The sequence below is a fragment of the Rhinopithecus roxellana genome, chromosome 11 (genome assembly GCF_007565055.1).
Source record: "Rhinopithecus roxellana isolate Shanxi Qingling chromosome 11, ASM756505v1, whole genome shotgun sequence".
NCBI classification, from domain to species: domain Eukaryota; kingdom Metazoa; phylum Chordata; class Mammalia; order Primates; family Cercopithecidae; genus Rhinopithecus; species Rhinopithecus roxellana.
Genome location: NC_044559.1, coordinates 110,325,418 through 110,351,296, shown reverse-complemented (window position 1 = coordinate 110,351,296; position 25,879 = coordinate 110,325,418). Strand labels below are relative to the sequence as shown.

Genomic DNA, 25,879 nt, shown 5'->3' with positions numbered 1-25,879 from the left:
CAGTTTTCTCATCTGTAAAAGAGGGAAAATAATTGTGCCTACTTCGTAAGGTAAATGTGAGAATTAAATCAGTTCATATGCTAAGTACTTACACAAGTCCCTGACACAGTGAAGCTCTATGTATTACTTACCTCATAAGATACAACTAATGCAAATTACACTGCCCTCACAAGTTACTGAATTCTAAACTGCACTGCATACACATCTAGCACAGTGTCGACCCACACATAAAACAAAAGAAGTAAGAGAACATTTACCTGTTGATAATGCTTTTCAATTTCTAGGATCCTGTCATGTAGAATGTTGAAGAGACTCAAAGATTCCTCTTTCAGTCGGTCCTCAAACTTCAACTGAAGCAATTGTTTGAGGAACCCAAAATCCACCTGGAGGGATTTCATCATCTAAAAATGGAAAATATTCTCTTTAGCAAACTAACGTAGGAACAGAAAACCAAATACTGCATGTTGTCAGTTCGTAAGTGGGAGCGAAATGATGAGAACTCATGCACACAAAGAGGGGAGCAACACACACTGGGGCCTACTTAGGGCGGTGAGCGGCAGGAGGGAGAAGATCAGGGAAAATAACTAATGGGAACTAGCATTAGTATCTGGGTGATGAAATAATCTGTACTGTACAACAAACCCCTGTGACATGAGTTTACCTATGTAACAAATCTGCATATGTACCCCTGAACCTCAAAGTTGAAAAAAAAAAATACACACACACACACACATTAAATAAAAAATGGAAAAAATGTACATTATTATAGAGAGAAAAGGTCCTCCGTGTAAAGATTCCAATACATTCTCTGGTTCTGGACATATAAACTGGGTTCCTGGTCAGAGGTCTGTCCTGATTTTTAAGATGATTGTATGCATTGTGGAATTCCAGTAATTCCATCCTAGTTGACCAGGCTTTCAAAGTGACAATTAATTTGCCAAACTCAGATACGCTGATGGACTAAAAGACAAGAGTTTCCTAGCAGTTTCTTCCCACACAGAAGAAAATATCTGTGTTAATATTGGCCTTCTGTCATACCTCAAAAGGTATAGTTCTCAAGATGTAGATTTCAGATCATAAAAGAGAGGCAAGAATCATTTGCTGAGAATCTACTAGCACAAGCATTTAAATATGTAACCAGCATGTTGACTAAGAACCATTTGTAATAATCAAAACACAGTGTATTTTTATTTACCCCCATCTATTTAAAATGTATTCACTAGGGCTCCCACCTGTAATCCCAACACTTTGGGAGGGTAAGGTGGGTGAATCAGGTGAGCCCAGGAGTTTGAAACCAGCCTGGACAATATAGTGAGACTCTATCTCTTCAAAAACTTAAAAGAAGAAAAAAAGAGACATCTAAAAAAAAAAAATGTATTCTCTATGTAATCTTCCCCTGCTCTGAATGGAAATGACAAAATCCCATGACTTTTCTATTCATTCTTGGGAACATAGTCCTACCATCGCTACAAATACAGCCTCAGAATAGCATTTAGAATATAACTACCAGGTGAGGTGGCTCATGCCTATAATCCCAACACTTTAGGAGGCTGAGGTGGGCAGATCACCTGAAGTCACGAGTTTGAGACCAACCTGGCTGACGTGGTAAAACCCTGTCTCTACTAAAAATACAAAAAATTAGCCAAGTGTGGCAGCGTGCCCCTGTAATCCCAGCCACTTGGGAGCTTGAACCCGGGAGATGGAGGTTACAGTGAGCCAAGATCGCACCACTGCACTCCAGCCTGGGCACCAGAGCAAGGCTCCGTCTAAATATATATATATACACACACACACATATATAATGTGTATATATAATATATACATTATATATATATATATGAGTTAAAATGCTTCCAACTTCATTCATAAGGTTTTTCCCTTTGCTGAGAGTAATGAAAAAGAGTGATTCACCTTTGAGCTCTCTCTGCTCACCTGCTCACCAGCACCCAAGTGGTTGTATCTCCACAAGGAACAAGGCAGCAGGGATAGAGGGGCAAGGATGTTTCTACCTGTGGGGGGGGGGGAGGCGGGGGCGGGGGGGGCTTCACCATGGTGCTACAGGGCAGGAGAACTAATTTCTCTTCTTCCCTTGGGCACTGATGTAGCTTCTCTAGAGATTCTGATTACCGGGACCCTCTCTTTTGTAGATACATCTTGACCTAAGCAGATGCTTCTCTACTCTGAGTGGTCACTTGCTACTCCTTCCTCAGGTTCTTTGAATCTGGAGTTCACCTCTTTCTTCTCCCTGCTATTAGGGGTCCTTTGTTCTTCCAGATCACTCTACTGGACAGGACCCAAAATGACCCCACACTGGTTTCACCTCTCTCTCAGGGCCACAAATGGTTTATGGGAAACAATTACACATCCTTTACCCCAATAACTCTGGAAGTGCAGACTGATCCCAATCAAGCCATTCTATCTTCTCATCACAGCCCCCTTTTGCTTCCTCAAGCATGAGTCAAGCACTAGTCCTCTGTGTCTTCTAAGGACAGCAAATACATTCAAGCTCCACTGAAGCCTGCCTTCCTAGTTTGAGTTGAGGAGGATTGCTTCTGCTGCCCTTCTCCCATAAGAACCATGGCAATAGTTCTTTCTAGAGTTGGCTTCAGCAGTTTTTTCTCTTCAGTCCCTGACCTTCTTTATTGTCCTTGATCTGATTCAAAAGCTAAGAGACATTCATCTAATGTGAAACATTCCCCTTGCAAAATCTGCAAACGGTTTCTAACTCACAGTTAGTTTGGAACTTGATGCCTGGTGTACTGGTATCCTGGGAAGACTTTCATTTTAATATCCTCATACTGTACAGAGGTTTTACTTTACAGGTGAGAATATCAAGACTTTGAGAGGTCAACTGACAGCGTTTGGGTGGGGTCCCAGATGAAAAAAAATCAGAAAGACAAACTCTAAAATCACGGTAAAAGCTTTGAACAAGCCAGGCATGATGGCTTATGTCTGTAATCCCAGCACTTTGGGAGGCCAAGGAGGAAGGGCCACTTGAGGCCAGCAGTTAAGACCCACCTAACAATATAGTAAGACCTCATCTCTACAAAAAATTTAAAAATTAGTCAGGCATGGTGGTGCGTAGCCTGTAGTCTCAGCTACTTGGGAGCCTGAGATGAGAGGATCACTTGACCCTAGGAGTTTGGGGCTGCTGTGAGCTATGATTGTGTTACTGCACTCCACCCTGGGCAACAGAGGGAGACCCTGTCTCATAAACCAAAAAACAAAAATGAAACCCATCTCTGAACAAACCTCTGGCTCATCCCTGAGAGATACATACATGGGGCAGGCTGCAAATAGCCCAGCTAGCGATAATAGAACAAAACCAAGATTTGGCCTGAAAAAAAAAAAAAAAGACATAATTTTCTGTTTTAATCCAAACAGGTTAATTATGTGGAAAAAAAAAAATAAACAAACAAAACAAAACAAAAAAAACCCACCAGCAACAAAAAACCCTCAGCATTCTTTAGGGAAACGTATCAGAATCCAGAAGATAACATCCACACTGTCTACAATATAATCTAAATTACTTGGATTACATACAAAAACAGGAAAATGTGATTCAGTCTCAAGAAAAAAGATTGAAACCAATTCCAATATTACCAAAATGTCAGAATTGCCAAAGATGTTAAACCAGTTATTATAACTATACATGAAGAAGTAAAGAAAAATATGCTGTAATAAATGAAAAAAGGAAATATCAACAAACAGAAAATTTTGATAAAGAAAACAAATTCCTGAGTTGAAAAATATAATATCCAAAATTAAAACTTCACTGAAAGTACTTAATAGAAGAACAAAGATGGCAGAAAAAAACTGTGAACTTGAAGATGTATCAAATAAAAAACAGAAAGCAGAAAGATTTTTAAAATTTTACAAAATGGACAGAGTTTAGGGACTTGTGAGTTAATAACGAGAAGTCTAACATACAAGTAATTGGAATTGCAGAAGGAAAGGATAGAAAAAGTGGGGTACAACAAATATTTGAAGATATATTTAGTGGCTCCAAATCTCCCAAATTTGGTGAAACATGCAGATTATAGATGCTTAATTTATTTACCCAAGCAGGATAAATACACCGAAACCACACTTAGGTACATAATAATCAAGCTGTTGAAAACCAAAGATTAAAAGAAAATGTTGAAAGCAGACAGAAAAGAAACAGCTACATACAGGGGAATAACATTTGGAATGACTAATAATGGTTATTTTCTTAGACATTATTAAAGCCTGCAGAGCAATTGTAAAGTGAGAAAACAAAACAAAACACAACTTGTCAACCTGGAATTCTATATTCAATGTAAAAACATTTTAAATAAAGAAAACAGAATTCATTGCCAAAATACCTACAATAAGAGAATAGCTAAATAAAGTTTTTTGGGCTAAAGAGAAATAATTCAGGCTGGAAAGCCAGATCTTCAGGAAAGAATAAAGAGCAAAGGAAGATAAACATCTAGGTACATATAAAATACTAGCTTTCCTCTTATTAGCTTAAAATTTATAGCACTGTTATGAGTTTATAATGTATGTATAATAGATGCAATACATATGATACTCAGCATAAAAGATGGGAGGGTGGTAAACAGTTACAAGGTTACTGCGTTTTACATGAAGTTGTGCAATATTAATGCTAAGTACACTATAATCCTTGCTGAACAAAGGATCAAAAGATCTTTAGAATAATGAAAATTAAATGCAGAAAGAAGTACTGAGATATGGGAAAGAATGAGGAGCAAATAAATTGGTAAATGTAAGTAAATCTAAACAAGCATTAATTGTATAAAACAATATGAAGAGTTAACTGCAAAAATATTAGGAGAAAACAACTGAAATACTTGATAATAATAATAATATAAAAGACGGACATGATTAGAGATAAAGGTTCTACATTTCTTGTACTGTATGGTAGAAATTACAAATTCTAGTCAACTGTTGAATGTTCAAATTTGAGATTAATCATTAAAAGTATAAAGATAAAATAGTTAATTACTAGTAGAGAAGAGAATAGAAACTAAAGAAAAGTTAATACAATCACTGGAGAGTAGGGAAGGAGAAAAAAGAGGTATTGAAAAAATAAGATAAAGAGAAATTTAAAAAGAAGTTGGCAGAAAAATACAAATTTATCAGTAGTCAAAATTAATACTAATAGAATAAATTAGCTATTAAAAGAGATTATTAGATTGGATTTTTCAAAACCATATACAATTTATAAGAGAAGATACAACACAGAAATAATGTCAGTGTAGAAAAGAGAAAGATTTGCCAGGTAAATACTAGCCCAGAGAATGCTGATACAGATAAATTAACATTGAACAAAAAGGACAATATGGCAAAAGTCTTCATATAGAAAAAATATATGAATCCAGTAATTAATACAGATTTTTAAAAAAATTTCCTGGCCAGGCATGTTGGCTCACAACTGTAATCCCAGCACTCTGGGAGGCTAAGGTGGGCAGATCACTAGGTCAGGAGTTTGAGACCAGCCTGGCCAACATGGTGAAACTCCATCTCTACTAAAAATACAAAAATTAGCCAGGCAAGGTGGCGTGCAACTGTAATCCCAGCTACTTGGGAGGCTGAGGCAGGAGAATTGCTTGAACCTGGGAGGTGGAGGTTGCAGTGAGCCAAGATTGCACCACTGCACTCCAGCCTGGGTGACACGGCAAGACTCCAACTCAGGGGAAAAAAAAAAAACAAAAAAATTATTGTATTTGTGGCACAATGACAAAGACTGACCTCAGACAAAGCCTCAACACAAATTGCAGCAAACACCAAATAATTTGTTTCACAAGGACTGTGTTCTCCAACAACAAAGCACTGAAGTTAAGTATCAGCAATATAAAAATATTCTAAAAAGCATCTTTGCAAATTTAATAACTTTTTTATTATACAGATGACATGAACAAATGAAAAGAACAAATGAAAAATTCGAGTAAATTTAAATACTAATAAAAATACTGTCTTTCAAAGTTTGTAGAAGCTAAAAATGTAGTTAGTGGGAAATTTGTAGTTTTAACTGCCTCAAAATCTACGATCTATAGGCATTGGTAGCTGTCAGCCCAATATCTGGTATCATGGTTCTTCTTTACTGATGGAACCATGACATTGTCCAGGGCAGCAATGTGCGCAGCTAAAATACTTGTCCAAAGCTCCTTGTAATTCAAGGGGTCATGTGATACACTTACGGCCAAAGAAACATATGGCAAGGCTTTCTATGGAAAGTTCTTGCTTTCCTAAGATAGCTACTACCACACCTCCATACTTCTCCCATACTCTCCTTCCATGGAGGCTGGAAGGGGAGCAGCCATCTTGCTACTGAATCAGAACTAGGGCAACAAAAGCCAGGCACTAATCGCGGAAATATGAGAAGATAAAATGAATCTACATCACACAGATCGGAGAGCTACTGCACTAACTCTGGATTCTCTAACTCTACACCTCTTGATATTTTATGCAGCCAATGTAGTTGTTTTTTCTAAACACGGAGCTATATGCTATCCTAATTGATACCCAGCTCCAACTCAAGAAATTAAAAAAAAAGAAAAACAAGCCAGGCATGGTGGCTCACACCTGTAATCCTAGCTCTTTGAAAGGCTGAGGCAGGAGGATCGCTTAAGCTTAGAAATTTGAGGCCAGCTTGAGCAACATAGTGATACCCCACTTCTACAAAAAATTTAAAAAATTAGCCAGGTGTGGTGGCATGTGCCTGTAGTTCCAGCTACTCAAGTGGTTGAGGCAGGAGGATCACTTGAGCCCAGGAGGTCAAGGCTGCAGTGAGCCGTGATTCTGCCACTACACTCCAGCCTGGGCAACAAAGTGGACTCTATCTTATAAAACAAACAAACAAACAAACAAAAACAAAAAAAAAAAAAAAAAGAAAAGAAAAGAAAGAGTAAACAGAAAGAAAGAATAATAAATATAAGAAAATAAATTTATGAACTAGAAAATAAAGATACAATAAAGAGGATTAATATACACTAAAATTGGGGGTCTGAAAAAAAACCTAATGAAATAGACAATTCTGCCAAAAGTCACTAACAAAAAAAGAGAGAAGATATGCAGACAATACCAGACAATATTAAACATTTAAAAAGGAATACAACTACAGATACAATACTGAAAAATAATAAAAGACAATAAACATTATACCCAAAATTTGAAGATTTAACAAAAATAAATACTTTTACAGAAAAACATAACATCAAAACTGACCCAGAATATTTAAGAAAATGGGAATACATACATAACAAAATAGCAATAGCTATAAAAATAAGCACAGTTTTACATGCAAATTCTAACAAACATTGAAGAAATAGATATTCCCAATCTTATGTGAAGTATTCCAGAGAATAGACTAGGGAACACTTCTCATCTTATGAGGATACTGTGACCTTGGTACCAAGACTGAACAACAATAGTATAAGAAAAGGGTATAGCCTGGGTAACATAGCAAGACCCTATCTGTACCAAAAATTTAAAAATTAGTTGGGCAAGGTGGTGCACTCCTGTAATCCCAGCTACTCAGCAGGCTGAGGTGGGAAGATTGCTTGATCCCAGGAGTTCAAGGTCACAATGAGTTATGATTGTCATTGCACTCCAGCTTGGGCAACAGAACAAAACCCTGTCTCCAAAAAAAAAAAAAAAAAAAAAGAGAGAGAGAGAGAAAAGAAAAGAAAACATTATAGGGCAATGTCACTTCAAACAGATGAAAATATATCCTCAATAAAATAATAGCAAATAATGTAGAAATGCAAAAAGAAATATTACGATCCAATGATCCAGTTGGGTTTATTTCAGGAGGTAAAGGATGGTTTACTATTCAAAAACCAAATTTTACCACATCATCCGATAAAGGAGAAAAGCCATATGACTGCATGATCATCTCAATAAGTCCATGAAAAGTATTCAAACCCAGTCATACATGATTTTTTAAAAAGTATTTTATTAATTAGAAATAGAAGAAGACATCCTTAATCTAACATTTGTATCAAATTTTGGTTCAGCTATAACAAAAAATCCAAATAGCCAGGTTTGGTGGCTCATGCCTGTATTCCCAACACTTTGGGAGGCCAAGGCAGGAGGATCACTTGAGGCCAGGGATTTAGGACCAGTCTGGGCAACATATTGAGACCCTGTCTCTACAAAAATGTAGAAAAAATATTAGCGAGCTGTGGTGGCACACACCTGTAGTCCCGGCTACTCAGTAGGCTGAGGTGGGAGGATCACTTGAGCCCAGGAAGTCAAGGCTGTTGTCACCTATGATCCTGCCACTGCACTCCAGTCTACGTGACAGAGTGAGACACTGTCTCAAAATAAATAAATAAATAAATAAAAATTAAAAAATCTAAGTAACATAAGCATAAATGAGAAATAAGTTAATTTCTCTCCCTAGAAATCTACCTAAGCAATCAATGGGTGAAATGATCTAAGATTCTTCTGTTTTATTACTCTGCTGTATACTGTTTCAACCTCATGGTCCAAACAGTAGGATCCATGCTCTAGCGGAAGAAGTAAGAAAAGGAAAACAGGAAAAAAGGAAGGAAAATCAGGAAGGGAAGGGGAGGGAAACTGGGAAGGGAAGGGGAGGGAAACCGGGAAGGGAGGGAAGGGGAAGGAAACCAGGAAGAAAGGGGAGGGGAGGGAAACCAGGAAAAGAAGGGAGGGGACAGAAACAGGGAAGGGAGGGGAGGGGAGAGGAGGGGAGGGGACTGGAAGGGGCAGCAGGACAGGAAGTGAAGGAAACTGAGACAGGAACCGGAAGGAAAGGGAAGGGAACAGAGAAGGGAACCAGGATGGGAACTGGTAACAGGAGAGGCCAGTTGGACTTCCTGGATCCAGTGGGGAGTTAGGGAGCTTTCCTGTCTTACAAGAGGATTGTAAAACGTACCAATCAGTACTCTGTAAAACGCACCAAACAGCCCTCTGTAAAACACACAAATCAGCAGGATTCTAAAAGTAGCCAATCACAGGGAGGATTGAAAAAAGGGCACTTTGATAGGACAGAAATGGAACACATGGGAGGGTACAATAAGGGAATAAAAGCTGGCAGTGGCCCATGCCCCCCCACCCCACCCTCCACACGATGGAAGCTTTGTCCTTTTGCTCTTCACAATAAACCTTGCTACTGCTCACTCTTTGGGTCCGTGACATCTTTAAGAGCTGTAACACTCACCACAAAAGTCTGTGGCTTCATTCTTGAAGTCAGGAAGACCAGGAACCCACCAGCAGGAACCAACTCCAGACACACCCGGAAGAAAAGGGAAGGGAACTCGGACAGGAACCAGGAAGGGAAGGGAACCAGGATGGGAACGGGGCAAGAACTGGCAAGGGAAGGAAAGGAAACCGGAACAGGAACCGGGACGGGAACCAGGAAAATAAGAGAACTGGGAAGGAAAGGGAACCGGGAAGGGAAAATAGGAAGGGAGGGGGAGGGAAACTGGGAGAAGAAGGTGAGGGAGACTGGGAAGAAAGAGAAGGACAGGGAAACTGGGAAGGGGAGGAAAACTGGGAAGGGAGGGGAGGGGACCAGGACGGGAACTGGGAAGGGAATAAGGAAGGGAAGGGATGGGAACCAACTGGAAAGGAAAGGGAACCGGGAAGGGAAGGGAAGGGAAGCGGGATGGGAACCAGGAAGGGAAGGGAATCAGGAAGGCAAGGGAACCAGGAAGGGAAGAGAACCAGGATGGAACTGGAAAGGGAACCAGGAAAAGAAGGGAAGCGGGACAGGAACCGGGAAGGGAAAGAACTAGACGGGAACCAGAAACAGAAACGGGACGGGGACTGGAACAGGGAAGGGAATCTGGACGGGAACTGGGACAGGAACAGGGAAGGAAAGGGAAGCGGGACAGGAACCTGGACGGGAACTGGGAAGGGAAGGGAAGGGAAATGGGAAGGGAAGAGAAACTGGGAAAGGAGGGAAGGGGAAGGAAACTGGAAAAAAGGGAAGGGGAGGGAAACTGGGAAGGGAGGGAAACCAAGAAGGGAGAGGAAGGGAGGGGAGAGGAGAGGAAGGGAGGGGAGAGGAGAGGGAGGGAAAAGGAGAGAAGCTGCAAAGGGTAAGGGGAGTAGCGGAGGGGACTTGAAAGAGAACCCGGACGGGAACCTGGACGAGAACCAGGAACGGAGGGGATCGGGAAGGTAAGGGAACCGGGACGGAAACTGGGAGGGGAACCGGAAATGGATCGGGGAAGGGAAGGGAAAAGGACAGAACTGGAAGGGATGGGAACCCACGGGAACCAGAACGGGAACTGGGAAAAGAAGGGAAGCGACTGGGACGGGACCGGAAAGGGAAGGGAACCAGGACAGGAATAGAGACAGGAACCAGGAAGGGAAGAGAAGGGAACTGGGAGGGTAATAAAGGAAGAGAAGAAACCGGTACGGGAACCAGGAAGGGAAAGGAAGGGAACTGGGACGGTAATAAAGGAAGAGAAGAAAACTGGTACGGGAACCGGGAAGGGAAAGGAAGGGAACTGGGATGGAACCGAGAAGGGAAGGGAATCGGGGCGGAACCGGGAAGTGAAGGGAACCGGGATGGGAAGGGGAGGGAAACCGGGATGTGAGAGAAGGGGAAGGAAACCGGGAAGGGAGGGAAGAAGAGGGAAACCGGGAAGCCAGGGGAGGGGACCGGGAAGGAAAACCGACTGGAACCAGTACGGGCACCGGGAACGGGAGGGAAACCAGGAAGGAAGTGGAGGGGAGGAGAGACTGGGACGGGAGCCAGGACGGGAAGGGGAGGGAACCGGGAAGGAAAACCGACTGGAACCAGTACGGGCACCGGGAACGGGAGGGAAACCAGGAAGGAAGTGGAGGGGAGGAGAGAATGGGACGGGAGCCAGGACGGGAAGGGGAGGGAACCGGGCGGGAACCGGGAAGGGAGGAGAAGGGAACCAGGACAGGAATCAGGAAGGGGACCAGGACGGGAACCGGAAAGGGAAGGGAACCAGGAAAGGAAGGGAAGGGAAGCGGGATGGGAACCAGGAAGGGAGGAGAAGGGAACCGGGAAGGGAAAAGAGGGGAACCGGGACGGGAACCCGGAAGGGCAGGGTACCGGGACCGAAAGGGAAGGGAACCGGGACGGAAACCGGGAAGGTAAAGGAAGGGAACTGGGATGGGGAGGGGAGGGGAACCGGGAGGGGAAGGGAAGGGAACCGGGAAGGAAACCGGGAAGGGAAAGGAAGGGAACCGGGATGGAGAGGGGAAGGGGAGCGGGGAGGGGAACCAGGAGGGAAGAAAGGGAGGGGAAGGGAAAGGGAAGCGAAAAGGGAAAGGGAAGGGAAAAGGGAAGGAAGGGAAGGGGAATGGGAAGGAGGAGTGAAGGGAGAAGTGACAGAGGGCGTATGTGAACTGAGTCTCAAAGAAGGTTCCCCAGAGCTGCCACAGACCATTTCCATCTGAATCCTACTGACCATAACATGGTCATTTGGACACACTTAGTTACTAAAGAGTAAAATAAAATATTTCTGAAAGTATAAAAGAAGACAATAAATTGGCAAATATGTAGGAAAGAGACGTTCTCAAAAGTTACTAGCAGGAGTGTAAATTGGTACAATCTCTATGCAGGGCACTTTGGCAATATCCTTCAAAATGACTAATGCATACATCCTCTGACTCAGAAATTCCACTTTTAAGAATTTACATCACAGATTTACTGGCATATGAGTATGTGCAGGACTATTCATCACAGTAAAATATTAGAAATGACCAAAATGTCCATCAATATGGAAAGCTAAATATATGATGCACATTTTGTGATGTAATGTACTTGTGAAATAAATGAGGAAGCTCTATGTCAATATGGAATGACTTACAAGTGTAAAAACAAAATCAAGGTAGACAAGAGTATTTATAGTGTTACGCTACCTCATGTGACAGCTTTATTGATTAGGGTTTTTAATAATAACTCTTCATCTCCAACGTACATGCAATACTATGTTCCTTTACAATCAAAAAAGATCAGTCCAGGCACGATGGCTCACGCCTGTAATCTCAGTATTTTGGGAGGCTGAGGTGGGTGGATTGCTTGAACCCAGTAGTTCCACACCAGCCTGAAAAACATGGCAGAATCCCATCTCTACAAAACATACAAAAAATTAGCTGGGCATGGTGGCATGCACTTGTAGTCCCAGCTACTTGTGAGGCTGAAGTGGGAGGATCACCTGAATCCTGGAGGTGGAGGCTACAGTGAGCTATGATCACACCTCTGTACTCCAGCCTAGGTGACAGAGTAAGACACTGTCTCAAAAAAAAACAAAACAAAACAAACAAACAAACAAAAAAAAAAACTTCAAAGAAAATTTAACAAAATGTCAAAATTTGGCAAAGTTGGATGGTGGGTTACACAGTTATCCATTATATATGCAAAAATATTTGATAATTTTTTAAAGTATCAAAAATAGAAAATGTTCACAGATGTCAAAAGAATTTCCAACCAGAGTAACAAAATACTTTACTAAACGAATTAACATATGTAAGTATGACATAAATGTAAGTAGTAGCTTATATTAATAATTTGTTGAAGCACAACTATCGTTCAGCTGTTTGTCAAAGATGCTAACATTTTAAAAATTTTAGTTCACTTTTGTCTATGAAAGAAACATGAAGGCAATTAACGCCAAAAATTTTCTCAGAAGTTTCAAAACAAATTCAGATTTACCTGTGCTAACTTTTGCGTGGATGAACTCAATTCTTTTACTGACAGTATTTCACTGGAATCGGTTTGAGTGGCATGGTCTGTGCTGAAAAAGCCAATCTTTAAATCATCTGAAATGTTAAGTCTGAAAACAAAGGAAATGAAATGTGCTTTATGTCATACATATTTTCTTAGAAATAGATGTTAGTGTGTATTTTTTTGTGTAAATCATATCATATTTTAAGTATTCTAAGAGGTTGGTGAGGTGAGGAAGCCTCTGAATTAGCTCTTGTGATCTGGAGCTAATGAGGATAATGAGATTATCAAATTCCCTGGACTGAGGCATATTACTCTATGAATACTCAACTGATTTCCACTTTTCTGAGATATGATCAATTTATATCCCTGCTTTTAATATCTTCCATACTGTTACTGCCTGTGCTACTGCTGGAAATAATTCTAGGTTATACATGGGCCTATTCAGCAGAAATCCTTTAAGATAGTGGTTCTCAAAGTATGGGCTGAGGATCCCTGGGGTTCTGGGATACTCTTTTAGAAAATCTATGAGATCAAATTAATTTTATAATAGTATTAAGATTTTATTTGTCTTTTTTAGTATCATTATGTCACAAATGGTCAATGGAGTTTTCCAGAAGCTACAGATTATACAGAAGCAGCTCTCTTCCATTAAGCCAGGCATGGAAAAGCTTTGCAAAAATGTAAAACAGTGATACTCTTCTCATGAAAGTTTTTGTTTTAGAACAATACAGTTAGTTTTTCTTTAAAATATGCTATTTCCAGCTACTCGAGAGGCTGAGGCAGGAGGATTGCTTGAGCCCAGGAGGTTGAGGCTGCAGTGAGCTATGAATGCACAACCACACTCCAGCCTGGACAACAGAAAGAGAACCTGTTTCAGAAAAATAAAATAAAATAAATAAAACCTGTTATTTATACTAACACATACCTGGTTTATCCTTATTTTAAATGAATCAATTTAAATATGTTTTAATTTTCTTCTTTTAACTTTCTCATCTGGCAACTATCAATAAACAGGACCAACATAAACTACATCTCTTTGAGGGTGCCAATAATTTTTTAAGACTATAGAGAGGTCTTAAAACCAACAAGTTTGAGAATTGCTTATTTAAGATGATCACACCTTCCTATATTTGATTTTCAAACATTATTCCTGAAAAATGTGAATAGGCCAGGAGCAAGTGTTTGTAAATTCTACAGATTTCTAAGGACTGGCATCTCAAACAGCATTAAGAAGGCAATTTTCTGGATGCACTCTGTCAATTTGATCAAACTTACCACAACTGTTTCTAAAATGTCAGCTAAAATAAGATAACCACAAAAGCACAAGTAGAATTATCAGACTTCTCAGTGTAAGTGTCAAAGGCAGAATGTCTGTGCTTCTATCCCGCCTGTTCTGCTGATGAGAGCAGACCCCAATGCGGGGCATCCCATGGCAACTCCCCTCTTCTTGTATGGTGGCTGAACCTCAGATTTGTCCCCCACAGAACTCAGACGAAGTTGACCATATCCCCAGTGCCAAGTGTAACTCCAAGCTGGGCTACGCCCATCACGGTTATCCTACCCTCCTTGGCAGTGGATATCCAGGGATAGCTGTAGAACCCAGGTCTGAAGAGGGAGACATTAGGAAGGGTCTGTTGGGGGCTAGTAAGAAAGCTTTACTCCTACAAAGGGGGCACCAGAGGAGAGTTTTCTTCTTTGACTCTGGATATTGCCAAGGGTGGAAGTAATGCCAAGAACTGGCACAGTCACTCGGTGACCACAAGGGGAGCGAGCCAGGGCATAGATGATGAGCTTTCAAAAAGATGGAAATAGGTTGGGCACGATGGCTCATGCCTATAATCCCAGCACTTCGGGAGGCCGAGGTGGGAGAAGCACTTGAGATCAGAAGTTTGAGATCAGCCTGGACAATATGGCAAAACCCCGCCTCGACTAAAAATAAAAAATTAGCCGGGTGTGGTAGCACGTGCCTGTAATCCCAGCTACTTGGGAGTCTAAGGGACAAGAATCGCTTGAACCTGGGGGGCAGAGGCTGCAGTGAGCCGAGATCGCACCACTGCACTCCAGCCTGGGTGACAGAGCAAGATTCTATCTCCAAAAAAAAAAAAAAAAAAAAAAAAGATGGAAATAAATTTGACTGATGACTTTGCTTGGCCATTGACTCAATTAGCTCTGAAACCTACCATACCTCCAGTCTTCCTGTAATGTCACAGAGTAAATGCACCAATTGTTGGCAGTTTCTGTCAACTGTAGCTGAAAGCATCCTGACTGGTACTCTAGATACATGACATTAGATAAATTACTAAACCTTTCTGTGCCTTAGTTTCCTCTTATGGAAAATAATAGTCCCCATTTCATAGACTTACTGTGAGAATAAGTGTGTTCATACTTAGAAGTACTTTGAATGATCCTTGATACAACAGTAAACCCTCAAGAAATGTTACCCATTATTAGTACTGCAGTGGTGGTGGTTTCTACTGTCACTCTGATGTTTTGAACTGTCATAGTTTTTTCATCATATTTGGAAAAAACTATTAAAGCATAGCAATATCAACTAAGAAAGGCCATTTAATGTGAAAACTCCTTGAAGCAAAATAAATAAAATAAATACCAAAATAAAGATCTTCAATTAATCCCACAGAATTTTTAACTTTCCATACACTAATTATAGTAAACAAGTAAATAAAAATATGCTATATATGCTGAGGTAGTGATGAGCATCATTTCTCATTACATACACCCCATGTAATTTACTCATGTGTCACATGTCTGCTAGTTAAATGTTCCCCCAAATACATCTGTACCTTAACAATACCCTCAGCCTAGGATTAAGTCTCCCCACAGTTGTACCTATCAAAACCGTATGTAACCACTTTCTTTTCTACCTTCTTTTGCCTTCCATTCTCTTCCCTTCTCAGGGTGAAGGAATCAACATGGAGGTCAAGGACATGGGGCCATAAAAAAAAATTGGGAGTCATGCACAGAAGAACAGCAAGCCTGGTGGCTAAGAATGTGGGTCAGTTGGAGGAACAGGGGAAGCAGCACAGAGGTGACACACAGAGAAGAGGACCACAATAGTGGGAGACTAGATACACTGAATGAGTAAGTAAATGTTCTCAAAATGACAGAAGTCAAGTTTGTCAGTTCTAGGAAAGATATTTACAAACATAGAGAAAGAGTAGACTAGAAAGTTATCTTAGACAATGGAATGGAATGGGAAGAATTGGTATGAATGCATGCTTTTGTACATATAGATAGATATATAAATAGTTGCAGGTGCATATATGTGTGCACATATATATGTGAACATATATGTATGTGCATATATTTATACATATCTGTTTCTAGTTCTGTCCAATGAGAGGGCCTAGAAGAATGGCACCCCAGTAGTGATAAGCACATCTAACACTCAGATGTTGGTTTCTTTTCTTTCTTCTTTTTCTTTTCAATATATTTTTTGAGATAGAGTCTTGCTTTGTCACCCAGGCTGGAGTGCAGTGGCGTGATCTCAGCTCATTTTGCAATCTCTGCCTCCTAGGTTCAAGTGATTCTCGCGCCTCAGTCTCTGAAGTAGCTGGGATTACAGGCATGGACCAGCACACCTGACTAATTTTGTATTTTTAGTAGAGATAAGGTCTCCCCATGTTGGCCAGGCTGGTCTCAAACTCCTGGCCTCAGTGATTCACCTGCCTCGGCCTCCCAAAGTGCTGGGATTACAGGTGTGAGCCACCAGGCCTGGCCCCAGATGTTGATTTCTAAAAACCATCCTCTGCTAAAAGAAATGAAGTCTCTGAAAAAATGGTTCATTCCAAGACTGGAATAAAAGTATATAAAATTACATAAAAGCAAAAGTATAAAAAGAGCCTGAAACATTTTGTTTGCCATAGAGTGAAGAAATGCTCAAAAGATGATGGGAAAATGTAAAAATGATGAAGAAACTAGACTGAAGAAACACCCACTGGACATATTTAAGACATTTAAACATCAAAATCAATAATGAAAGCATCAGATTATAAGCCATTGTATAAAATAGGAATCCATCAATCCATACTGATATGAATGAACAAATAAATGAGAATGGGAAGCTCTAATAAATGTAGAAAAAAATAGAAAAAAAGCAGAGAATTACCATGTGGCAGTCATCATAAAGGTGACATAAGATAGGAGTCATCAGGCGGGGTGCAGTGGCTCACACCTGTAACCCCAGCACTTTGGGAGACTGAGGTGGGTGGGTTACTTGAGCTTAGGAGTTGGAGACCAGCCTGGCAAACATGGCGAGACCTTGTCTCTATAAAAAATACAAAAATTAGCCAGGTGTGGTGGCACACACCTGTAGTCCCAGCTACTTGGGAGGCTGAGGTGGGAAGATCACCTGAGCCTAGGAGGTTATAGCTGCAGTGAGCTTGGATTGTGTCACTGCACTTCAGCTTGGATGACAGAGTGAGATCCTGCCTCAAAAAATAAATAAATAGGCCGGGCGCGGTGGCTCAAGCCTGTAATCCCAGCACTTTGGGAGGCCGAGACGGGCGGATCACGAGGTCAGGAGATCGAGACCATCCTGGCTAACATGGTGAAACCCCGTCTCTACTAAAAAATACAAAAAACTAGCCGGGCGAGGTGGCGGGTGCCTGTATTCCCAGCTACTCGGGAGGCTGAGGCCGGAGAATGGCATAAACCCGGGGGGCGGAGCTTGCAGTAAGCTGAGATCCGGCCACTGCACTCCAGCCCGGGTGACAGAGCTAGACTCCATCTCAAAAGATAAATAAATAAATAAAAATAGAGGAGTCATCATTGGTGACCATGTCTGGTTAATATAAGTTTTAGAAAAAAGAAAATTGTAATACCTAGAAAATAGTAATTTATTACAAAGAAAAGAACAGTAAATTTAAAATAGAGGACCTTGGTAGGCACCAGCTCAACAAGGTCAAGGTTAATGAGGGGAAAAATTGAACCATGCCTACTAAAGTTGAAGCCCTGACAACCCAACCCGAGAAGTTCTTTATGACCAGGTGACTGAGGGAAAAAAAACCTCAAGCCTGATTCACAGATGGGTTCTTCACCAGCCGGTAGTTACCTGCAGTCTCAGAGCCACACTCAGAAGTGACCTTGAAGGACAATCATGAAGGAAAATCCTCTCACTGAATAAACTGAAGCAGTATATTTGGTTGTCTGTTTTTTCTGGATGAGGGATGGCCAGAATTACATATCGATATTAATTTATGGGCAGCTGCTAAAGAGTTAGCAGGATGGTCAGGAACTTGGAAGGAACAGATTGGGAGATGGATGTCAAGAATGTCTGGGAAGAGTTCTGTGGATGAGCCTTTGAAAATGGGCACAGACTGTACAGGTGTTTGTGCAGCATCTGAATGCTCACCCAAGGGAAGCCACTGCAGAGACAGTAGTTAAATAATTAGGCAAAATGACACACTCTGTGGATATCGGTCAGTTTCCTTTTGCAGTCACCCCTGCTTGCTTGATAGCCCTTGAACAAAATGGCCATGGTGTCAGGGATGGAGTTCAACAACGTGGTTTTCCCCTTACCAAGGCTGGCCTGGCTACCACAGGTGCTGAGTGCCTCACTAGTCAACAGCAGAGATCAATACTGAGCTCCCAATATGGCAGCATGAACCAGAGGGAATAGCCAGCCACCTAGCAACAGGTTGCTAGCACTGAACCTCTTCCATCATCCTCACTGGAACACATTTATTTTGGATATGGATTTGCATTCCTTGACTATACCGCACTGGCCAGAACCACAAGGCATGAACTTACAGAACACCTTATCCATCATCACGGTGTTCTCACAGGACCACTTCCCATCAAGGAACTCATTTCACACCAAAAGACAGGCAGTAATGGATTCATGCCCATGGAAATCAGTGATCTTATCATATAACCCATTACCCAGAAGTGGCTGGCTTAAGGTCAAGTAGCTTGCTGAAGGTTCATTTAAGGCCAGGCACAGTGGTTCATGCCTGCAATCCCAGCACTTCGGGAGGCTGAGGCGGGAAGATCGCTTGAGCCCAGGAGTTCATGACCAGCCTGGGCAACATAGACCCTGTCTCTACAAAAAAACAAAAGCAAAATCAACTGGGCATGGTGGCACACACCCGTACTGCCAGCAACATTTGGGAGAAGCAAATCCATGAAAGAATGTAGTTCTGTCTCACAGGACGCAGTATATGCTTTGAAAGTATATGGTGCTATCTCTTCTACAGTCATAGGTCCAAGAATGAAGAGGCACCTCTCACTCTTATGCCTAATAACTCACACCCAAAATTATGGTTTCCTGTCTCTACAACTTTAGGATCTGCTGGTTTGGAAGTCTTAGTTCACAAGGGAAGAATGTTTCCACCAGAAAACATAACAGAAATTCTATTGAATTAGATGACACTGATGACCGGTCACTTTGTGATCCTTATGCTGCTGAAACGAAGGCAGAAAAGGGGATCACTCTACTGACTGAAGTGACTGATTCTGAATACCACGGGGCAATTAGGTTGCTGGTGAACAATGGAGTCAAGGAGAATTCTGTCCGGAACCCAGAGGATTCTTTGGGGTGCCTCTTAGTGTTTCCGTGCCCAGTAGTAAAGATTAATGGAAAAAAGGCAGAAAAAAAAAAAAAGCAGAACTTTTAGGAAGTCAGGACTTCCAGGAATGAAGATTTGGATCTCGCAACTAGGTAAGGAACTTTGACCTGTGTGTACCTTTCAGCAAGTTTTGCAGCCACTGGGCAAGCCATCCCTGCAGACCAGCAGTGGTCACGCCCTCTGGCAAGTTTCTCTGCCACCAAGTCTTCTCCAAAGAGGTATCATCCTAATCTCAGCCTTTGAGGGCAGGACTTCTAACTCCTTAGTTCCTGCCCTGTTTCCTCTTCCTCAGACCTGGAGGTCATAGCTGCTTTTTGCATTTACTATCACTGTATTGCCTAGAGTCTTCTTTTACCGCCTTACTGCCTTTTACTGGTTAAAAATCCTTCTTACTGTTTAAAAAAGAACAGGAAATAGTCGCTGTTCAAGTTTAGCGGTGAGGTTTCTGCCTCCTATCTGGACCCTGAGTGCTACATCAATATAGTAAATATAAACAGCCATGGGAACTAACTCTGTTTCTGTATAGTCTACACTGCTGCACATTTAACAGACCTCAGTGATTCACTTTTCCAAGCTAGAAATGCAATCCTTTACCTTACCTAGTGGTAAGTGGCTCCTTTTTACTATTCAGCCACATTTTTCATTAAGCACGAACACGTATGTTCTTCTGTTCCTTCCCATTTTAAGCAAAAGACCTATCATGGGTGGTTTATGGAGTGTGAATAGTTTTTATCAATATATTTTTTTCAGGATATGATTTAGAAATTTGAAATTCTGTTCTCTGTTATTCTTTCTGGTGCCATAATATTACAATAATACAATATGATATTTTAAAATCAGGTCCAGGCTGGGTGCTGTGGCTCATGCCAGCACTTTGGGAGGCTAAGGAGGGCAGACTGCTTGAGCTTAGGAATTTGAGACCAGCCTGGGCAACGTGGTGAAGCCCCGTCACACACAAAAAATTAGTTGGGCATGATGGAACACACCTGTGGCTCCACCTAGTCAGGAGGCTGAAGTGAGAGGATCCCTTGAGCTCAGGGGTCAGAGGCTGCAGTGAATTGTGACCGTAATACTGCACTCCAGCCTGGGTGACAGAGGGGGAGCTGGAAGTGGCAGATTCTTCTTCTAAATCCCTGATGAGGATAAGCCCATGACTCTCCAGTTTCACCAGTCCTAACTATGTGACTGACTAAAAAAGATCCAGCTCATTCAGAATCTAAGTGAAAGAGGAAGATTTTTTCTTCAGTGTCCCTTCAAATTCCAAATGTCTCTAATTTTAGCTAACAACCCTGCTGCCTAGAATGGAAACCCACATCACAACAAATTAGCTAAGTGGTTCCTACACAGTCTTTATTTATAGTCTCAGCAATTCTATTTCTGAATAATAAGTTGGTGATTATGCATAAAACAGAATTTGAGGAAGATAATTATGTTTTTTAAAATAAATTAGATACAAAATTAACATCCTAATTTATTTTGGAAAACAGACCTACGGATATGTATTAATAAAATGCAATGACTCTTCTCACTGAATCCTAGAATTATCCATCCTGCAAATGTTTATTAATAAATCAGTCAATGAAGATAGCATTAGGTGTGCTAAACTTTCACTGTGGCATATTTCTCAGTGCTAAATAAGAATATTGCTTTCTTTTGTTCCTCTTCAAAGAACACAGAACTTTGATGTGCCCCATGGCTCATAAACTTCTCTAACTAACATTCACTTCCTGGCTGATGTCACCAAGGCTCAGCTTAAGACACCATCTTTGTGCTAATTATTTCCAAACTGATATAGCTGAGCTGAACCTCTCTTCTTAACTTCAGACTCATCTAATCAACTACCTACTTAACAGCCTAAACGGACGTCTAATAGTCACTGCTGACATATCATCACCAGAAGTAAGCTTATGATATTCCCTTCAGACCTGTTCATCTCATTATCTTCCCCTTCTGGGTTACTGGCAATTCCATTCTACCTGTTCATCAAGGTTTCTCTGGACCTCCAACCACTGCTACCCCACAGTCATCTTCCGCAAGGAATATTGTAATAGTCTCCTGTTTCCTTGTTTCTGCCCTCGTCCTCACTATAGTCTATTATCAAAACAGCAGTCAGAGTAATCCCATTGAAGGATAAATCAAATCATGTCACTCCTCTTTCCCAATCCCCTCATAGCTTCCCATCTCAAAGTAAAAGCTGAAGTCCTTACGGTAGTCTAAAGTCCCTCACCACAGGCACTGAACCCCTTCCCTCTGACTTCACCTCTACTATTCTCCCTCTCTGCTCCAGCCACACTGGCCTCCTTGCTGCTTCTAGGACATCCAGGCACCGTCTTTCTACTCAGTGTTCTCTCTGCCTGGAACACTTGGTACCCTGATAGATTCTTAGGGCTCCCCCCTCAAGCCTGCAAGTCTTCACCTCAATGTCATTTTCTCAGTGAAGCCTTCCCCGATCACCATTTCTAAAATCTGCAATCCAGGCCGGGCATGGTGGCTCATGCCTGTAATCCCAGCACTTTAGGAGGTCGAGGCTGGAGGACTGCTTGAGCCCAGGAGTTTGAGACCAGCCTGGGCAACACAGCAAGACCCTGTATTAAAAAAAATTAGCCAGGCATGCTGGGGTGTGCCTGTTGTCTCAGCTACTCAGGAGGCTGAGGTGGAGGGATCGCTGGACTCCAGGAGTTCAAGGCTGCACTGAGCCATGATCGTGCCACTACACTCCAGCCTGGATGACAGAGTGAGACCCTGACTCTAAAAAAAAAAAAAATTAAATCACAACTCCCTCCCCACTTGCCACACATACACACTCACTCACTCACTTTTCTCTTCTCCCTCCCCATGTTAGGTTTCTTCCTTATCACTAACCACTATCTAACTTATTATATAGTTTACTTGTTTATGTAGTTTATCATCAGTTCCTGACTAAGATGCAAACTCCACAAAGGCTGGGCTTTCGTCTGCTTTGTAGACCACATTCAGCACCTGAGCCTCGCTCATTCACACCCAGGCACTGGCTCAGTTGCCCTAGTACTTTGGGTGAAGAGGAATGAATATGGGCATCAGTGGTTATTTTGTTCAGTCAGTGAGCACCCTGGCACCATTGGTCTGCCCTTGAGCCCAGCAGGTACATTTTTTGGGGGGAGCTACCCAACCATGGAATGCCAAGGAGTCCAGGGCAGGACACCATTCCTATCAGCAAACACTAGAACAGGGTAGACGCCATGTGCCTCTGGTGTTTACCATATGCTACCTCTAATAAATGCTATTCACAACCATCACTAGACCAGGTCCCGTACACCCTGACCCATTTTAACAAACATACCCATTGAATACAGTGAAGCTGGAGAAGCCGAGCCCAGCAGCACTGCCTCACTGGGTCAGTCCCACTGCTGGGCTAGGACACCTGTGGTCCTTTCTTCTCACCCTGGAGCTGCTTCTGTGTGAGGGGCTTGCCCCTAAACCAGCCCACCTGGCACCATGAGGCCCCTGCCTAATACAATGGTAAGTTCTCCCATAGCAGCTAAGCTAGTTCTGGCTACCTATTGATTTGAAAAGGTTTTTAGAAAGAAATTTGCATTTTCCCAGAAACATCAACTCTACATTATCCAAATAAACAACAAAGCTAGAACACAGGGGGCAAAGGATTATGAAAGGGAGGGGTTATAAACAAGGATCAAGGAATAGCAAATAATGACATCGGCAAACACTTCTATGATTCTGCTATGGTCTGAATGTTTGTGTCTCCTAAAAATTCATGTTGAAATCCTAAGCCCCAAGATGATCATATTAGCAGGTGTGGACTTTGGAGGTGACTAGGTCATGAAAGTGGAGCCCTATAAATGGGATTAGTGCCCTTCTAAAGGCAAAGTGGGAGCGGGGGATGTGGGGGAAACTCCCTTGCCCCTTGCCCCTTGCACCATGTGAAGACACAGCCAGGAGGTACTGTCTGTGCAGAAGGGACCCTCATCAGACGCAGAATCTGCCAGTGGGCTTCCCAGCCTCCAGAACTGGGAGAAACAAATTCCTGTTGCTTATAAGCCACCCAACCTATGCTGTTTTGTTACAGCAGCCCGAGGGGACTAAGACCGGTACTGTGTCCTAGATTAGCTCATTAAATATTCACTATGATCTATGAAGCAGGCACTACTCTTCATCGTTCATGAACGATTATTTCCCGCTGAGAAACCTGAATCACAGAGAAATCAGTCGCCTAACTCACGGCCCCTGTGAGAGGGTCGCCAAGATTCTGGAACCCGGTCAGTCTGGCTCCAGAGTCCGTGCTCTTAGTGTCCAGCTATACACTTGAAGAAGTGAAAACTGCAGCTCTTTTCGGACAGTGATCCCCTCGAAAAACAAACAAAAAATTGAAGTCCAGCGACTGGAGCAAGGGGCCTGGAAAGGCGTTGAGCGAGGACCGGGGTGCGAGGGCTCCGGGGCGGGCTGCCGGGGACTGCTTCTCCCGCGGGTCACCTGGGGTTGAACTGGAATTGTTCAATAGAGGCCTCCAGGCCCTCCATGATCTTCCGGCACTCCTCTGTCTCAGGCGTGTCGCCCCAGTTCGCCATCGCATCCCGGGACGTGCGCCTCCCGCGCAGCCGCTTGCTCGGCTGAGTTGGAGTCAGGAACCCAGCGTCCGTTGCTATGGCGACTCCCAGGGAACCCGCGAAGCGCGGGAATCCGTGGGCTGGGGCCGAGGAGAGCCGCGGGTGGAGGGGGGCGGGGAACGGGGTGGGGCGGAAAAGGGAGGAAAGAGGGAGGGGAAGGGGAAAGGAGATGGGGAGGAGGGGGATAGGGAGAAGGTGGGAAGAGGATAGGGTGGGGGATGCGGAGGGGGAGAGGGAGGGGCACGGGAACGGGCGAGGGAAAGGAAGGAGAGGAGGTGTGGAGGGAAGGAAGAGGGGGAAGGAGTGGGGGAAGGGGGAAGAGATGGGAAGGAGGATAGGGAGGGAGCACGCGCAGGAGGAGGGGATTAGGGAGTGGAGAGGGGTAGGAGAAGGCTGGGCGGGATCCCGAGCAACCCGCTGCGTTTCCACTGTCCCACCTGCCTCAAGGCATCCCCACAAGGCACCCACAGCCTGGCGGCCGCTGCGATACCCCAAAAGAAAGCTGCACCCCTGTAAATAAACCTTCAGCCTCCTGCCACGCCCCCGGACCCTACTCGCTTCCTCCTCTACCCAGGCGCGGAGCTTGGCCTACCTCGTGGACCCGCGCATTTGCGGGGGCTTGGGTTCCCGAGCTTCTCGCTTCCTACGCGCGCGCCAGAGCCGCAGCTCGGTGGCCTTGGCTTTCATGGCCTCCCAGCGTGTGCCAAAGGTCCCCCTCAGGGAGGAGGAAAAACAGTGAACCCATGTAATAACTATGCTCATGATATAATGAGCCCTGCGATCCCAGACCAAGGCCATCGTTAAGAGGCGAGCAGGCTGCCTAATAAACTGCCTCCACCTACCACAAACGTAGGCTTTCCTGGACAAAATATTTCCTTGCAGAGATTGAACAGATTTCTATTTAATAAGGTCAGGTCAGAACATAAGGCGTTAAGTCTTAAACTATACCATCTAGTGTGGAATTCAATTTTACCAAGTTTCTACAATAATAAGAGTTTATAGTGAAACTGTTGTCATTCTTAGTTTTAAGTTATGTATAACTCATTGCCAACTAATAGGAGACACCTATTCTAATATCAGTATGTCATTGCCATTGTTTTTCTGTAAACATTGTCTAAATTTCTTTTTAAAATGTCATTGTCTGGTTTAGAACTGTCTATACTACATCTGCATTTCAATATATTATCTACAGAAAAATAATTTTTTTCTTCTCTCTCTTCTTCTTCTTATTATTATTTTGGAGCCGGAGTCTCGCTCTGTCGCCCAGGCTGGAGTACAGTGGCGTGATCTCGGCTCACTGCAACCTCTGCCTCCCCGGTTCAAGCAGTTCTCCTGCTTCAGCCTCCCGAGTAGCTGGGACTACAGGCACACAGCACCAAGCCCGGCTAATTTTTTTTTATTTTTAGTAGAGACGGGGTTTCACCGTGTTACCCAGGCTGGTCTAACTCCTGAGCTCAGGCAGTCTGCCTCCCTTGGCTTCCCAAAGTGCTAGGTAACAGGCGTGAACCAGCGCGCCCGGCCTCTTCTCTGTCTTGTAACAATAAGTGAAAAAGAACTTAGTTAGATTTAGAAGCTCAAAATAGGAAAATAAAAGCGCTGTAGCATTATCACTACTCTTATGTTTAAAGACAAAGATTAAAAGCCCCAAATGCCAATAAAACATCATAACCAATGCCAAAATCATCTTCTGTGAAGGCTTATTTTTTGGGAGGGAGATGAAGAGAGAAGAGAAAAAGAGTTACTTTTACTCTGTGGAGGTTTTTAATTTCTTTTTTTTTTTTTTTTTTTTTTTTTTTTTTTTTTTTTGAGACGGAGTCTAGCTCTGTCGCCCAGGCTGGAGTGCAGTGGCGCGATCTCGGCTCACTGCAAGCTCCGCCTCCCGGGTTTATGCCATTCTCCTGCCTCAGCCTCCCGAGTAGCTGGGACTACAGGCGCCCGCCATCTCGCCCGGCTAGTTTTTTGTATTTTTTTTTTTAGTAGAGACGGGGTTTCACCGTGTAGACCAGGATGGTCTCGATCTCCTG

The 25,879-nt window shown here is 42.9% G+C and overlaps 1 protein-coding gene across 1 annotated transcript in view; it reads right to left on the bottom strand.

The window, feature by feature from the left end:
• Positions 1-24,671, bottom strand: part of C11H10orf67 (chromosome 11 C10orf67 homolog) — a 133,198-nt gene extending 108,527 nt beyond the window's left edge. Inside the window, exons 1-3 of the mRNA XM_030941281.1 lie at positions 24,448-24,671; positions 12,653-12,773; positions 258-401 (exon numbers count right to left, since the gene is read on the bottom strand). Of these exons, the coding sequence (XP_030797141.1) occupies positions 258-401; positions 12,653-12,773; positions 24,448-24,653 (471 nt within the window). The 5' untranslated portion in view covers positions 24,654-24,671. The remainder of the gene's footprint in view (positions 1-257; positions 402-12,652; positions 12,774-24,447) is intronic.
• Between the last annotated feature and the right edge of the window lie 1,208 nt (positions 24,672-25,879).